At 41.3% G+C, this 16,135-nt stretch overlaps 1 protein-coding gene across 1 annotated transcript; it reads left to right on the top strand.

Annotated features, from left to right (window-relative positions):
• Window positions 1-880: 880 nt before the first annotated feature.
• On the top strand, window positions 881-14,836 carry LOC140993803 (TBC1 domain family member 20). The gene is made up of 10 exons (XM_073463349.1): window positions 881-1,113; window positions 2,094-2,148; window positions 3,050-3,180; window positions 3,251-3,331; window positions 3,893-4,079; window positions 5,080-5,181; window positions 7,963-8,104; window positions 9,300-9,484; window positions 10,494-10,603; window positions 11,722-14,836. The coding sequence occupies exons 1-10, from the start codon at window positions 1,044-1,046 to the stop codon at window positions 11,886-11,888; spliced, it is 1,230 nt and encodes a 409-aa protein (XP_073319450.1). The 5' UTR covers window positions 881-1,043; the 3' UTR covers window positions 11,889-14,836.
• The last annotated feature ends 1,299 nt before the right edge of the window (window positions 14,837-16,135 follow it).

Here is a 16,135-nt window from a genome sequence, read left to right as displayed (position 1 = left end):
GAACACATTACATATGCATGCAGTTTAGATTTAGTTGAGTCTGTATTATGGTAAATTGCCCTGAGGTTTGCCTCTCAGACTGCATCACTCCAAAAAGGAAATATTCTTTTGTAGCCTACTGCCTCTATTTACTGCATGTCCTGAAATGACCCTGTACCAGTCACTCACTCAACCAGTTTGCAGTCGCAAATCACTGGCATTTAGACCGTACATTTCTCCTACATCAACAAGATCATCAAGACTCATGCTATCATCAGATCCCACCATTGCACTTCATCAATTCCAATGGATCAAAGTTCACCAACAATAAATCACCCTAATAAAGAGTATTGCATGAACGGGGACATTACATACACATATTTATGTTCCATATTTTAACTTGCGTTGTTTTGTTCCGATGTAGGATTTTTAAAGTGCTCAATAAAGCTTTATAAAGTTTATTTTCTCATTGTTATGAAAGTAAATTTTAGCATTTTTCACTCTCAGAAGAGAGAAAAGATGTAGTGCATACAATACATACTCTTAAAAGACCACAGACACCATCGTCTATATCGACATTTTGACATATTATGATAAAAAATATCAAGTTTTATTGTGCATAATAATATATTATTTTACCTAATATTTGCTTTATAGCACATAACCGTGTAAAGGTGGTAACATTCAGAGTAAGTGATTAAGTCATTAATCACATTTCAATCGAGCGAATATCATTAAAACATAAAATGAAACCAACACTGGCGACAATCGCAAAATATTAATAAGAACTACAAAACTACAGTCAAGTCAGGTTGCGGTGCGAGTTGATGGAAAGCCAATGGAATTCGAGCGCTGTGTCACGTGTCACGTCTGTCCAATCGGAGCACAGCTCGGTGCTCTCAGGCTAGATTGATTCTTTCGCGGACAGCTGTTGAGAGAAACGTTTAACACGTCTCGCTTAATATTGTGAGTGTTTTTATCATTTTGGAGACATATTTTTTTATCGCCAGTTTGCCTATGGCACAACACAAACTTCGTCAGTCGGTAGTCAGTTTTTAAAGGGGATGAAAAGGCTCAAGAGGAAGAAACAAAACACAGGAGCTGGAGTGAATGGGAATGGATCTGTCACAAGAGGTAAGTGAACCAACAGATAGCTAGGTGGTGTTTAATAAACACACTAGACAGGCCAGTCACACAAAGCTAGTTCGACAATTAAAACCTCAAAAATCCTTTATATTCACTTATGTGTTGATCTACTGTACGTGGAGCCGACAGACAGACTCTTGACCAGTCAAGTCTGTGTGGCGAAATGCCAGTGAACTTAATACTATTACTGCAGTCAGGCCAGCTCCCACAAACTGCATCAGGAGACAGGAATCACGAGTTGTTCACTGTTCTCCTAACCTGTTGACAACCACCGTTTGTATCTTTGTTTTCCCTTTTGTTAAGTACACGTTAGCTGCTTATCTCCCGAGAGGTGCATGCGTGGCAACCTGTCAGCCAACTTGGACAATTTTGGAAAGTTGCAGCTGTTAGCCAGACAGAGGAACAAGGGCCTGATTTTATTCACTGTTGTAAATACAAAACAAGACCTGCTATCATCACTCAACACTGGATTATGGTTTAAAACCTTCAAGCCATTCAAACACTCAGGTGTGGTAGATAATTCTGGTATTTGTGACTCATGATCAGTCAGTGATCAGAAACTAAATTGGTCAGTCAGTGGAATCATTCAAAGGGATTCAATAATGAAAGTCAAATCTTTTATCCTCATGCAAATTATGTCAAGCAGAAAATGCAAAACAACACAGTTCCACAGACAGAATGCAAATTTAATTTAAATCATTTTAGTTTTGGTTTATGTGGTTTATTTTGCACAGCTATGATTTCCAAAACAATCGTACAAGACACATAAGATACTTTTACCCACTATACTTAAAGGTGAAATGTTACAAGTTTTTTCAGTGAACATAATAATCATAATGCCAAAATAATAATTCCCACTAGTCATGAATCATAAAGCAATCACATCTTGTCAAAAATGATCACAATAGGGTTTTTGAACCACATACTTCTTTTCTCGCTTCCCCCTCATCTCTGTCTCTCTCTTACAGAACCAGACTGTGGGAGGAAACAGAAGTTGGCTGAGATCCATCAGGCTTTGATCAGGTTAAAATAATTACTATCAGTTACAGTTTGCTTCTTAAGGATGATTCACTCTTTCTTCTTGCCTGAATGGCATCCAGGAGGATGTATTGATTTGAGTTGTTGTGAAGCTAATTTTGTTTTCCCACACAGGAGCTTGTCACATTCAGTCAAAACACCTCCTGGATTGCTGTTGTGTTCATCTAAAGTGGTTTTTATCTGAAACAGCTGCAAATGAGCTATCTTGCTGCTAATGAGAACCTTTGATTTGATGAATAATGGCTGACACTGGGATACTATATACATATATACCTGTATTTCTAGAAATATATAAGCTTTTGACAATTTTGACTGTACAAAACGCCTCCATTAGCAGCTCTAGAGCAACAAGCCATGGGATGTGTTTTCCCAAGTGGGAAGAAATTCCCCTCCCTCGGCTGCTCACTGTTCCACAATTAGATGGTTTGCATTTATCCAGAGACGGTGACCTTCATCTCTCCGTACTAAGCTAATTTCACACATGAAGATTACTCACATGGGCCCAGAGGAATAGTGTGATGCGGATCATGAAGACATTAGCGTCAGGAGACGGGTGGGACTTCAGAGCTCCTGCAGATTTGAGCGAGCTGATTTTGTGAATTCACGTTTAATCGCAACAGTTTCCTTTAGCCATTTGACTTAGACATGTGGACGCACATCATGCTACAGACATGGAGTGAATAAAATGATTACAGAAGGATTACAGAAGTACTTCACTACTGATGTACTTTACTTATGTATCTCTATTTTCTGCTCCTTAATAATTCAGCTCCACTACATTTATTTGCTAACTTTAGTTACTTTACAGATTTAGATGATAAACTGTGTCTTGAAGGGTGTGCAAATTATTGCATTACTCTGAACAGTGTCCAATTCTAACTTGCAGTGATCCAGTGGACATTGAGACCCTGAGGAGAGCAGCAGCCAGTAAGGGAGGACTGCTCACTGATGAACTGAGGAGGAAAGTCTGGCCCAAACTGCTGAGCATCAATGTGTTTGAGCTCCCACATAAACCTGGTGAGTCTTTGATTGACACTAATATTTACTGGTATTAGCAGAAATACTAACAAAATGTCTACTGTTGTAGGTCGGGATGTGAGGAAGAACCACAAGGACTACAACCAAGTAGTCCTGGATGTCAGGAGGTCCATGAAGCGGTTCCCTAAAGGTGTGTGTGTGTGTGTGTGTGTGTGTGTGTGTGTGTGTGTGTGTTTGTTATCTCTAAAGATAGCAGCAGAGCTCAGAGTGCCATTTATCATAACCGTACCATCGTACTTACAGCAACATGCAGATATCTGGCGAGGCTTAATAATTAATGAACCGGGTAGAAGCAGCACCAGGGAAGATTCATATGTCACAAGACGCCTGTGTTGTCAGCCAAAATCACAATGTTCGGAGACCAACAGAGAAAAGTGACTTATCTAACAGAGCGGCCGTCAGTTGAATCCCACTAACTGTACTTGTGGTGCTGACTATATAAACTTTTCTGGCAGGCGGAAGAAACCAAGGAAAAATATTGTAACTCCAATGCAGAATTTGATGTTGTTTTGCTGTTTAAAGATGACTTTGAATGAATGGAATAGTAGTGTTAAGGCCACATGGTGTGTTTAGAGTTTCCATGTCCCATGACCATGTTCCAGTGGCCGCCCCGGCCTTTATCACTCTCTCAGAGAACTGGCTGTTCCATGTCGAGCACGATTGAATGTGATGATCCTTGGCTCTCTCTCAGGTATGCCAGCCGCAGAGAGGGCCGTGCTTCAGGAGCAGCTGATTGACATCATACTGGAGGTTTTGAAACGCAACCCACAGCTCCATTATTACCAAGGCTACCATGATGTGGCCGTCTCCCTGCTGCTGGTGGTCGGGGAGCGGATGGCCATCGCCATGTTGGACACGCTGTCCAATTTCCATCTCAGGTTGGTATATTTTTACCTTCACTGAGGAGGTTATGTTTCACCCATGTCTGTTTGTTTGTTTGTTGGTTGGTTTGTTTGTCAGGAGTATCACAAAAAAAAAAATACTGAACTGATTTCCTCAAAACTTGGATGGAGGATTGGTCTCAGCTTAGAAGACCTCATTAACTTTTGGTGTAGATCTGGATAAAGGGACAGATCCACGTTCTTCACCATTGTGAGGTGGGGTGTTTTATGACATTTTTTGTTAATTTCTCAGGGAATAATACATATATATAAAGATATTTTCTACAGACAGTTTTGTCAGCATATAACGCTATCTTATGTACACCTTGTTGCTGTCCCCTGCACTGCTTCCGCATTCGTTTCAAGGGAAGGACAGAAATCGGGGATCATTAATACTCAAACCAGCATGTTTTAGAGCCAGCTCTATAGTATGTAGTTTCAACACGAAGTTCAAACTTTTAAATCAATGAATGATTTTCACAATACACCAGTAATACTTGGGGTTAATTTATTTATTTGAGTTTGTCGAGAACTTTAATTATCAGAACTTTATAGCTTCATTTTTTATTTTACAATTGAGGTTAGAGCAATTTCTTGTTGTGTGTGCTGTGACGGAAAACATTAATTTAACCTTTATTCCTGTTTACAATCATTAACATAATGTGGTAGGAAAATTAAATGAAAATGTGTTATCGAGTGTGCCAAAATTACATCAAATGAAAAAGTCAGACGCACCAGTGCCACCGGTGGAAGAAGTTAGTCTGGAGCCCTGCGGGTGTGCCAGATTTAAATATGTTTTCATAGAGGGTGGTGTTTATTCAGCTGCTATACGGTAACAAATCAGAGTAGAAACCTGCACCTACCACCGACATTTTAACTCACAACTGTTGTTTTTTCTTTAATGGATCTCTAAAACCAACCATATTCCAGTTATTGTACAATTATACAATTGTTTAGCAGTGATGTTTATATAACTTCTGTTTCTTTATTTCTGTAGGGATTTCATGGATCCGACCATGGACCGCACTAAACACATTTTAAACTACCTGATGCCTATTTTGGAACAGGTGGACACAGAGCTGCATGACTTCATGATCAGGTACTCATTCGCACAACACACTCGCTTTTGGACATACTGTAATACAAGCATCAACCACTAGAGGGCATCAAAGTGTTGATGTTCACCTGTGAGCTGTACTGGGAGACAGAGTGCTGTGTTTTGTTTTTGAATCTAAATTGCATCAGTAGTGATCTCATTGGGGAGTTCTTGTGTCAGATGGTCCAACAGCTGTTTCAGAGGCTTTTCTGCCCCACCAAGGTTTGCACCACATTTACCTTTTATTTGTGAGGTGTAATTAGCCAAAAAATGATTCATGATCTTTTTGCACTTTATTGAAACAACACAAAAAAAAAGCATTTTATTAAGATAATCCAAGCTACTCTAGGTTGCTATTGGGGTGGATTGTGCAGACTGGGAATTGCACCCAGAGGTGTGTGTACCGCCCAAATGTGTGTGTACCGCTGCGTCTACAGTACCTCTGCTGTCTCGTTGCCTGTTCATAATTGATGCTGTGCTGGCAACCTCCGTATTTGCAAATTACCTGTCTACTCACAAACAAGCTCACACAAATACACAAAAAGCACAAACAGACCAGACAGTGCACTCGCAGAAAAACGTCAGGATAAACAACACCCCACTTCAAAGTTAGGAAGCCTCTTTTATTGTCAGCACTTCCTCTTCCTTTAACCTTCCTTCTCATGTCTGCCTCGTTTTATTCCTTCTGCTCCCTCTTCTTTTTTGTTCCTTTATTTCCCTCTCTACCACTTCATTTTATCTCTTTTATGTCCCTCTCATCACCCATCGTGTTCCCTGCCCTTTGCTCCCTCCCTTTACCCCTCCCCCGTCCATCACTCCCAACAATTTCTTTCACTTGTCACTCCCTTCTCCTTCTTCCTTCCTGAATGTTCCTATCCAATATTTATTAACAACCTCTGAGAGCATCCAATTTACTTGAGACTCTGTCAAAAATAACTGCATATTTATGTCGGCACACAACAGTGAAAGACAGAAGAAAGTATCGGATGGTTATAAACATTACGTGAAGGTAAAGCAAATGTATTTTTCTCTTCCAACCGTGATATTTCATGACCCTTGGATCAAACTATTGAAGATCCAATTACGAATCAAGGGAATTAATATTCTGCATGTGAAAACAGTTGTACAGTGTCTTCTGGAGAAGCTTTGTCAAGTCTGAGTAAAATTATCCCAGTGATGTCATTACGGTCATCTTAGGTTCAGATCAGAGACACATTTTTGAGGTAAAATCTGACTCACAATTCTTTTGAAAGACGTAGGTGTTTCTCAGGGAGCCTCTAACCAAAGCACACTATTGAGAGGAACCGTTGGATGCAGCATATGTGGAGCCTGAATCATACTTGAGCTTGAAGGCAGAAACATGGTCCACACAAGTGCACAAATGCAGACATGATGCATACGCTTCAAGCTACGCGAGATCGATTTCACGCGTTGTTACGTGTCACTTGGAAAAAATAACGCAATGCAGGCGTGAGCTGCAGTCTGAGTGTTGCAGCCTGCGGGTGCTTTAGCATGAAACAGCAAGAGAAAGTTGACCCCTTCAGTTCGGGTTCACGTCTCCTAAAAACAAACGGCTCGGATTGACGAAGCTTTAGCTGAACATGTTTGTATGCATCGGCATATTTATGCCACATCATCTTCACTTCTCTTCTTTTCTCTCTTTCTGTTTCTCTCCCTTCTGTGCAGTAGGGCGCAGCAGTACACATCCCTCCACAGACACAATGTGTCCACATGGAAATGCTCATTTGCGTTCACACACTGGTGTTGACCACGTTTCTGCCCTAAGAGAGGATATCTGAGCCTCTGCTTTGACCATTATTTCTCTGCCTCTCATGAGTACCCTGCATTTATTGAAGTGTTTTTCAAGGCTGATGTAGCCAGATCATACCAGTGCATTTTTCAGATTTTCTCACAAGAAAATTGCTTATACTTCACAGCACTGCACACCACTTGCCACCACTTGGCCTACCATTAGTTTTCAAAATGATTTCCTGCCTTCCAGCCACTGGTTTTTATTCATTTTCGCTACAGTATGAAAATCAACTCGGAGAGACTTGGTCTTTGTGATGGATTGTGATGTGATGATGTTCATTCCAAACTGAAATGAACTGAAACCACAAGCTGCCCAGAAGATAGAAAAACATCATAATCTGCCAACATATTCTCATTTTATAGCTATCAGAAATTTTACTTGTGATTTTCTAATTACCATCATTTTGAATTCTGCTCTTGTAGCATATTTTCTGTTATCTGTTTCGTTGTATGTCTGTAACTTACTGCTGCTTTTCCTGGCCAGGACAGATGATCTCAGTTATGCTTGCCTGGTAAAGGTCTCATACTGCAGTGAGAGTTCTATGTCTTTTTTTCTTTATAAAGCAGGTGTAATTGCTAAATGAACACTGTATTAAAACTTCCCCAGCATGGCCGTGGTTGCGTAAATACTGGCAGAACTGGTGCGGAAACACAGTGGGCGGTGCCTGCTCAGGCCTTAGGGAGCTGACCAATCAGAACAGACTAGGCTTTTCAGGAGGGGGGGCTTAAAGAGACAGGCACTAAAACAGAGCATTTACACAGAGGGTGAATAGAGGTGCTTCAGAAATGGACAATGTGAGAAAAATAATGTTTTTTGAATATTAAAGCATGTAAACATTTTCTAGTAGACACCAAAAATAAAAGTATGAATCTGAAAATGAACAGAATATGTGAGCTTTAAAAGCTCATCAGACAGTCCTGTGTGTTCTTCTGTGTGTTTACATCTCATTACATACTGGTCTTCTCTTTTAGAGCGGAGGTAGGAACAATCTTTGCACTCTCCTGGCTCATCACATGGTTTGGCCACGTGTTGTCAGAGTTCAAACACACCCTGAGACTCTATGACTTCTTCCTGGCTTCACACCCACTGATGCCCATCTACCTCGCTGCTACGGTAAGGGCCCAGACACACCAAACCAACATCAGAGAACTAGTGGCGACGAAGGTCGTCTCACCTCGTCTGTGTCTCGGCTTAAGAGCTGCTCTTGAGCACACTGCAAAAACTACGGCTGAAGGTCAACTGCGTGAGAGGAGCGGCTAAGAATATGTCCGATTAAAAGTTGCGATTGGCACTGGCGAAGAGGCAGAGGTGAAAAATAGGGAGAAACCATGCTAAATAGGTTTCTCTTCTCGTGCTCTGATTCACTTAGCCTTAGTCAGTCAGAGTGATTTCTCTCACTGACTGGCTCGGCTGCTGAATCAACATTTCAACAAGGGCCGACTACTTCTAATGGTGTGGGACACACAGCAACAACTATGGCCACTGACGCTCACCGACGGTCCCGACATTGGCCATCGATCAGTCGGTGTGTTGGGGCTAACAGGAAGCAGTGACTCTGTTTTGTCAGTAATCCAGGACTCTCACTCATGAACACTCACACTCATATACTCATGCACACAGTGAGGCAGAGTACTGTGAAGTCACTGAAGTAGTTAATTAGATACCTCCTAATGAACAGATGAGAGTGAGAGTGAAAGAGGGGTACAGAGAAATGGAGGGACAGAGGGGGAGATAAAAGGAAGAAGAGGGAAAAGGATGTGGACTGCATGAAGAAACAGAGTGACAAGGAAAGCTGAGTGAGAAGGAGAGAGAGAAACAGATTACAAAGGGATGGATGCTCACACCAGCTGTTTTCCCAGAAATGTTTACAGTTGATGTAAGAACATTTATTTTTGTTTTTATTTGAGTTTAAAATGAGGGTTTTTATGCATGCACATTTTGCTCATTTGCAGTTGAGCCTGTGTGTGTGTGTGTGTGTGTGTGTGTGTATGTGTGTGTGTGTGTGTGTGTGTGTGTGTAGGGGCTGGGCAGAGGGAGAGCTCTGTTTGAAGTGTGTGAAACAACAAAGCAGAATGTAGTTCATGTTTCCTCCAAGGCTGAGCACATCGCACAGCATGAGGTGGGGGTTAACTCTTTATCTGCCTGCCTGTTTCACTGCTAAGCACTCATCCTGCCTCGCTAATATCACTGAAACTACCCACAGTGCACCGTGTATAATCTAATAATTCACGTTCGCTCCCAGGTTAACCACAGTGCACAGCTTCAAGTGTTAAAACTTTTTAACCCCTCTTCTTCCTCTCCTCCTTAGATTGTGTTGCACAGAGAGAAGGAGGTGAAGCAGACCGAGTGTGACATGGCCATGGTCCACCACCTCCTCTCCCGCATCCCACAGGATCTTCCATACGAACTCCTGATTGGCCAGGCTCAGGACCTGTTCGACCAGTACCCTCCATCGCTACTGGCCAAGCGGGCAGCACTGCAGTCTCGCAAGAGGTGAGGGGGAAATTAACAGGAACTAAAAATGATTAATAATAAAAAAGTGAATGCCGTCCAGCTAGCAGTCTAGACTGGGAGCTTTGAGCAGCGGGGGAGTTTTGATGTTGTGTACACTGCAAGCAAAGGGGCAGTTGGCTTGCTGGTTAGCATGCTAACTTCAGTATCTCTACAACACAGTACACAGATGTAATGATGATATATATAATGTTTGCATTATAATATATATAATGTCAGAACTGTCACTTTTTGTTCAAATTCTGGTCATAGTTGAGATTCAGTAAAAAAAATTGATATGCATAAATTGAATCCACAGATAGCAGGTGTAAAACCAACTGCAATTATTTTTCGAGCAATGACTGATTTGTCTACAAAATGTCTCAAAACACAGCTTTCTGTATATCATCTGTAAGTTATCATAAGAGAAAATCAGGAAATGTTCACGTTTAAGGAGCTGGCATTTTTTGCTTATATTTTGAGGTGGTTTATGTTGACTGTAGGTGGTGGGATGTAATTCCCTCAGTAACCAACAGGGGATGCTCTAAAAACACATCCAGACTCGGTGGTGGAAGGACACACACAGGCCCTCCAGTGTGTGTGTGTGTATGTTGGTGTGTGACCATGCATGTGACCATTTTTCCACATTTTTTTTTTAACACAGAGGAAGAAACATTACTCGACTACACTTTCTCTCTCTCTCCATCAGTCTCTTTGTCAGCGTCCTTCAGTGTAACTTCAGGCTATCATTCAGGAGAGGAAGTGACATCACTGGCTAGAGGCCTTTACTGACTCACGCTGAAAGATACTCATGTCCCATAATGCATTACTCCCGTGGCTTCCTGTGTACAGAGTTAACAGATCTCTCAAATTGTCTGTCACTTTTTCCCTCACTTGTCTTTATCCATCAGCTTGTCCCCACCCTTCAACAATCACCTGACCCTGTTCTCCATCACTGACTAACTCGCCTTCCCTCTTTCCATCCTTCTTTTCCTCCGTTTTCCTTCTGTAGTTTGTCCATCAGCACCTTCCAGGCCTTTCAGCGCTCCACCCTCCACCAGAGGCCTGACTCTGTTCTCCAACGCCTCACCAAGACCCATGGCTCCGACACCTCCAGACACGGTAAAAATAGTAACTATAATCTCATTACTGACTCTGACGAAGGACTCCACACATACAGACAGCACAGACGCACGTGAAGATGAGAGAAGTAAAAGTGAGTTCTTGTTCTTTGAAGCTTGTGGAAAATCAATATCGACTGTAAGATTTGTAAGAGCAAACATTTCAACCTGACCATCAAAATCGTTTGATGGATCCACAGAACATATATTCATCAAAACAAGGCAACAGTAAACATGTCGACGAACCCCCCTTTGGGCCAATCAATAACAAGTAAACAAATGATGTACTACCCCCATCAGACCAATCAAGTTCAGATTTAAATATGCCAGAACGGAACAAAGAGATGCTTTATTCCCGTAGGTTTTAGTGAAAATCTGATCAGCGGCGTCTGACATATTGTCTGTGATGTACAGGCAATCAAAAATATGCTGTAACATTCCCCTCAGGCCAAACGATGCAATATTAAAATTGATGTACATCATTCCCTGTTGTTTCATCAAAATTCAATTAGCAGCATCCAAGATGAAGTGCATAACGGACAGAAAGAGAAACGATCTATAGAACCTCGTGATTCATCTGTAGGAGACGCTGAATGGGAGTCAGTAAGCCTGAATGTCTTAAAGTGCTGAATATTGGCTGACGACTGACATCCTTAAGATTTTTATAATGTCAAACCTGTTTCTGGTGCTATTTATGAGCTGCATTTTCAGTAAGAGCCATTCAATGCAATGCCTATTTTCGAAAACATCTCTCATTGTAGCCTTCATGAAGGTATATCTGCATTAATTTCGCTCAGTGTACCTAATAAACTGGCCACTAAGTGAAACTTTAAGTGGAGTTCATAACTGTTGGGGCCTTGAGTTGATCATGGAGCAGGGTTGTCTTTTTTTTTTAATACTTGTTGTTTTCTTTGTTTTCGCCTCCTTCTTGTCTCTACTCCTAGTTTGTTGACATCCCTTGACCCCCCTTTTAATTTTCAATCCCAGTAACAAAATGCAGCTTGATCCTCCTTTGGTTCAGCTTCCTGCATTTTGATTCCCCTTGACCCCTCCGTGCCTCTGCTCCTCACACTCTGACCCCTCCTCCTTGTTCTGTGTTTGTATCCTCTCGACACTCAGGTCTGGAAGCAGCTTTGCCCCGGGACCGAGGCCAGCTGTGGGGGAAGGGGAACAGGATGGTGAAGATGGCAGTGTGGGGGCTGTCCGCTACGCTCGGGGCAGCCGTGTTCGCTGTGGCTCAGACGGCCATGGACTGGGGACCTGAGGTGTTACTACAACTGTTCTGATGTGGCGGTGGGGATTTTAGACTGTTAGATGCTCACATGGTGACAGCAGACACACATCTGCTCTTCAGATGGATTTAACTATAAGCAAACATACATACACAAAGGTGTTGAAGACTTGAAAGTCCTCTCTCCTGCTGCTGAGAGGAAACATTGGAGTAAAAGTGAAGGAGGTCAGTTATCTTGGTGCCAAACAGGTTGTTGCTACTCAACCAAAATGAACATATGTTAACCACTAGTTGGCCTCAGGATGTGTGTGCATATGTGTGCGGGTATATGTGTGTTGTACGTTTCTGAGCGAGTATCCCAGACCTCATACCACATGTGAACATGGATGTATATTTGAAAAGGCCTACTGTCAATTGATTGACTCTTCAAAAACAAGACTTAGGCCGCTGGGCCCGAGCCTCTGTGTGAAGTGACTGACAACAATTCTTTTTGAAAAGTCAGGTCAATCAAATGACCACGAAAGGATGCAAAAAGACCCCAAAAATGATCCAAAAAGACTACAAAGAGACGCCAAACGACCAAAGAGAAATACAAAATGACTATAAAAATATGCAAAATGTTGACATTGGACAAAAAATTATCACAATGACAGGCAAAGTGAGGTCAAAGAGAGACAAAACAACAACAAAGGGATGCAAAATGACCAAAAAGTGATATAAAACAACTACAGAGAGATGTAAAACGACTACAAAGAGATACCAAACTATTACAACATACATAATAAGGACAGAAAATTACCACATAAAGACTCAAAGTGACGTGAAAGAGACTTAAAATGACTACAAAAGACGTAAATTACTACAAAGAGATGTAAAGTGACAACAAAGATGCAAACAGCTACAAAAACAACCACAGAGAAATGAAAAAAAATGGCTATAAAATAGCAAAGTGACCTCATAAAGAGACAAAACTAACACAACGAGACATAAAACGACCTCAAAGAGACGCAAAGTGACCACAAAGAGATACAAATCTACCAACAAGACAAGTAAAATGACCATAAAGAGACACAAAATTACTACAAAGAGGCACAAAATGACTATAAAGGGCAAAATAAACCAGATAGACAATAAAAATGACCACAAAGAGATGTGAATGCATAGTTTGGAGTCATTTTGTGTCTCTTTCAGTCTGGGGCTCTTGCTGTTATGTAGGAGGGGTGAGGGGGCTCTCACATGTTTGTGCCTGGGGGTCCATTGTCTCATAATCCATCCATGCATGTGAGACACTAACGCATTATGCTTTTTCAGGCTGTTGCTCACACGTCACCATCGGTGTAACAATTTACATGTGTTTCCTGTTAGCTGATCATTTTGCTGATAACTGTTTTAGACTGTCATGCTTGTTTAGTTGCATTTCTCTTGATGGTTGATTTTAATGCGCTTGTTGGATCAGCAGCCATATCTGAGAGCCAAAAGTGCCCGTAGCCAGCAGCGATGACACATGAATACAAATTATTAAAGAGCGGTGTTTTCTGCTGAAAGCTTCCAGTTCTGAGCAAAAGAAGGAGAGCGGCAGAGACACGTGGAAGATGGAGGGAGAGATTTAGCCTGCGAGCCAGTGGTATTAATTGCTTTACTCCTGGTGTCGGTGAGGTCCATTTACAGTAGTGTCTGACGCACACAGCGAGCAGTTGCCGCCCCCAAAATATGAACATTACACACAGTTAACAAGCAGCATTCAGTGCAAGCAGAGATCCTTTTTGCAGATGCATTTTGCAGGGGTTATTGAAATACATATTTTTTTAATATGTTATTTTTAAAAATATTTTCTGGAGCTGTTTTCTTCTGGCTGTTGTGGCCCACCACTGCTCAATGAGTATGGGGAAGACACCAGTACTTTTATGGTCTTAAAATATTTAGTAGGATTGCGCCAACATCCACCCTGAACAGCCGTCAACAGAACTACAGAATATGTTCTTCCTCAACGTCATATTTTTTACTGCAGATTCACTTAAAAATAGAATTTTAGTGCCAAGGATGGGTTATTTTAACATATATGTCATGGAAGAAAGCGTTTTTAGCAGAAGAAGTAAACTACCTGCATCTTCTTAAAAAGGTACCACACATACTTTATGTATCATTGGACCGTAAATGAAATCAGTTTTATAACCTGAAAAGTGATTAATTAATAATACAGGCTGCTTCCACCTGAGGTACACATGTACAGGCCATGGGGGTTGCTCCAAACAGAAGTGCATGCTCTGGTTGTTGACTCATATTCTGAAACATTTATTAGCTTTTACAAGCATGTAGCCAGGCTGCTGCATATGTTAACACAACTTCACTGGAGTCACAACTCTCTCCTCCTCCTCTTCTTCCTCCATCATCAGATCTATAGTGAATGTGCACTGTTGATTTGAGTGAATTCAACAGGTATATGCTGGTATAAAGTCACATTTTATAGCCTCAGGGTGCTCTGAGAAGAAAGATCACAGAGCCGGTTAATCAGTCCGTCAGGTAGTTAGTTGCAGGCATTCTTCAGAAAATGCAGATTGCCATTATATTGATTGGTGATAATCAGTCAGTCAATAAATCAGTTAATGGCCTGTAACTCAGGTAGTCAGCTGGACTGCAAGCCAGTTAGGATTCAGACACCCAGCCAGACAGTAACCTGTGCTGGATGTTTGAAAAGCCTCCAAAGTTGTGAATCATGTTAAACATCACATGCATTAAATGTGTGTTTATGCTTATGAGAGTGTATGTGTGTGTGTGAGAGAGAGAGAAGCTTTAAACACAGGTCAGTTTCCTTCTATTTTCTGGGCATCGTCTGCTTTTTATTTATTTTTGTCTCAATGCACGTGGTGTCTCACTATAAACTGTCAACACTCATTATTTATTTTAACAGCAACAATCTGATTGGCTATTTATTCAGTGGTTTAATCGGTTTGTATGAACGTGTATTTAAAATGAATATGTGGGACAATAAAAATGATGACTATGTTTGAGGGTTTATATTTTTTAACGGTGATCCAGTAAATATATATTTGTGTCCGGTCATTATGAATTAGACTAAATGTTAATTTGAAATTTTGGGACATACTTGTAATACCTTTCTTGCTGAGAGTTGAGTGAGAGGATAGAAACCACTCTCACGTCTGTACTGTAAATAAGATGCTACCGCTAGCAGCTGGTTAGCTTAACTTAGCATAAAGACTGGAAAAGGATGTAACTGGCTTTCTCTAAATGCAACAAAATCCACTTAACCGCATCTAAAGTTCATTAATTGGCACGTTAGGTTTTGTCTTGTTTGTTTAAGCCATTATAAAACCCTTAATGGAAAAACAATAACTAGAGTTAACAGGGTTTATGTAAGTAAGAGGCTGATCACACCAAGACCTGTCGCTACATACGTGTCGCCAGCAAAACCATTGTTCTTCTGTCGTACGGTATGCCAGTTTTTGGAGGTTGCAACTTTTCAGCGCAAGGCAGAGAGTCGCTTTTCCATTAAAGCTGCTGTCAGCGTTATTTTCTTGTAAATAAATGTTAAATAGCTCCATATTCCAAAAGTAGAGAGACATTTTCTGGTATCCCCACTTTATCCAATCAGGACAGAGAAATAAATAGGCGGACCTGTCTGTCATGGACGTGCAGAGAGCAGGATCGTCCTGTTTACTGCCAAGTGTGAGCCAATGACAGCTTATACCAACAAACAGGCCAAGCAAAGAAGTGCACTTGAAGAAAAGAAAGAGGCAAAGAGAGCCACCTCAAAAAATCCAAAAAAAGGGGTGAAGGGATTGCTTACCGCAAAACGGACAGGAAGTTAGCTAAAATGACGACAAGGCTTACAGCAGCTTTAAATGAATGTGATAGCCAGTTGTGCACAAAGCCCCACTCCACTGCTGCACCACGCTGTTTTGTACAAAACATGCTTTTCCAAGGTGCTTTTAAAGCAGCTGCGCCTGTAGTGACGATTCTCTGTGCGATCAGAGCCAGCAGAGACTTCAGGAAGTTACTATCCATGGTATGAATCAGTTTGGGTAAAGTGGTATCGATTTTTTCATCCAACTCTCATCAAGAAAGCCTTTAATGTTGGCTTACGTAAGCTCACCTGTTGGATAAGAATAATAAATAAATGACATAGCAAAGGGAGCATTTGCCGTTGTGTGGTGCACGGTTGGCATTGATGTGCATCCTGTTCGTTATTACACAAACGACTCACTCTGCAGTGAATCCTGTCACCACTGTTGGTTGTTTGGTTAAAGTGATTGTAAATGTGCATCTATGATGTTTGGATACAGG

This window comes from Pagrus major, chromosome 3 (assembly GCF_040436345.1).
Source record: "Pagrus major chromosome 3, Pma_NU_1.0".
NCBI lineage: Eukaryota > Metazoa > Chordata > Actinopteri > Spariformes > Sparidae > Pagrus > Pagrus major.
The sequence above is the reverse complement of the archived record's forward strand: the minus strand, read 5'-3'. Positions and strand labels throughout refer to the sequence as shown.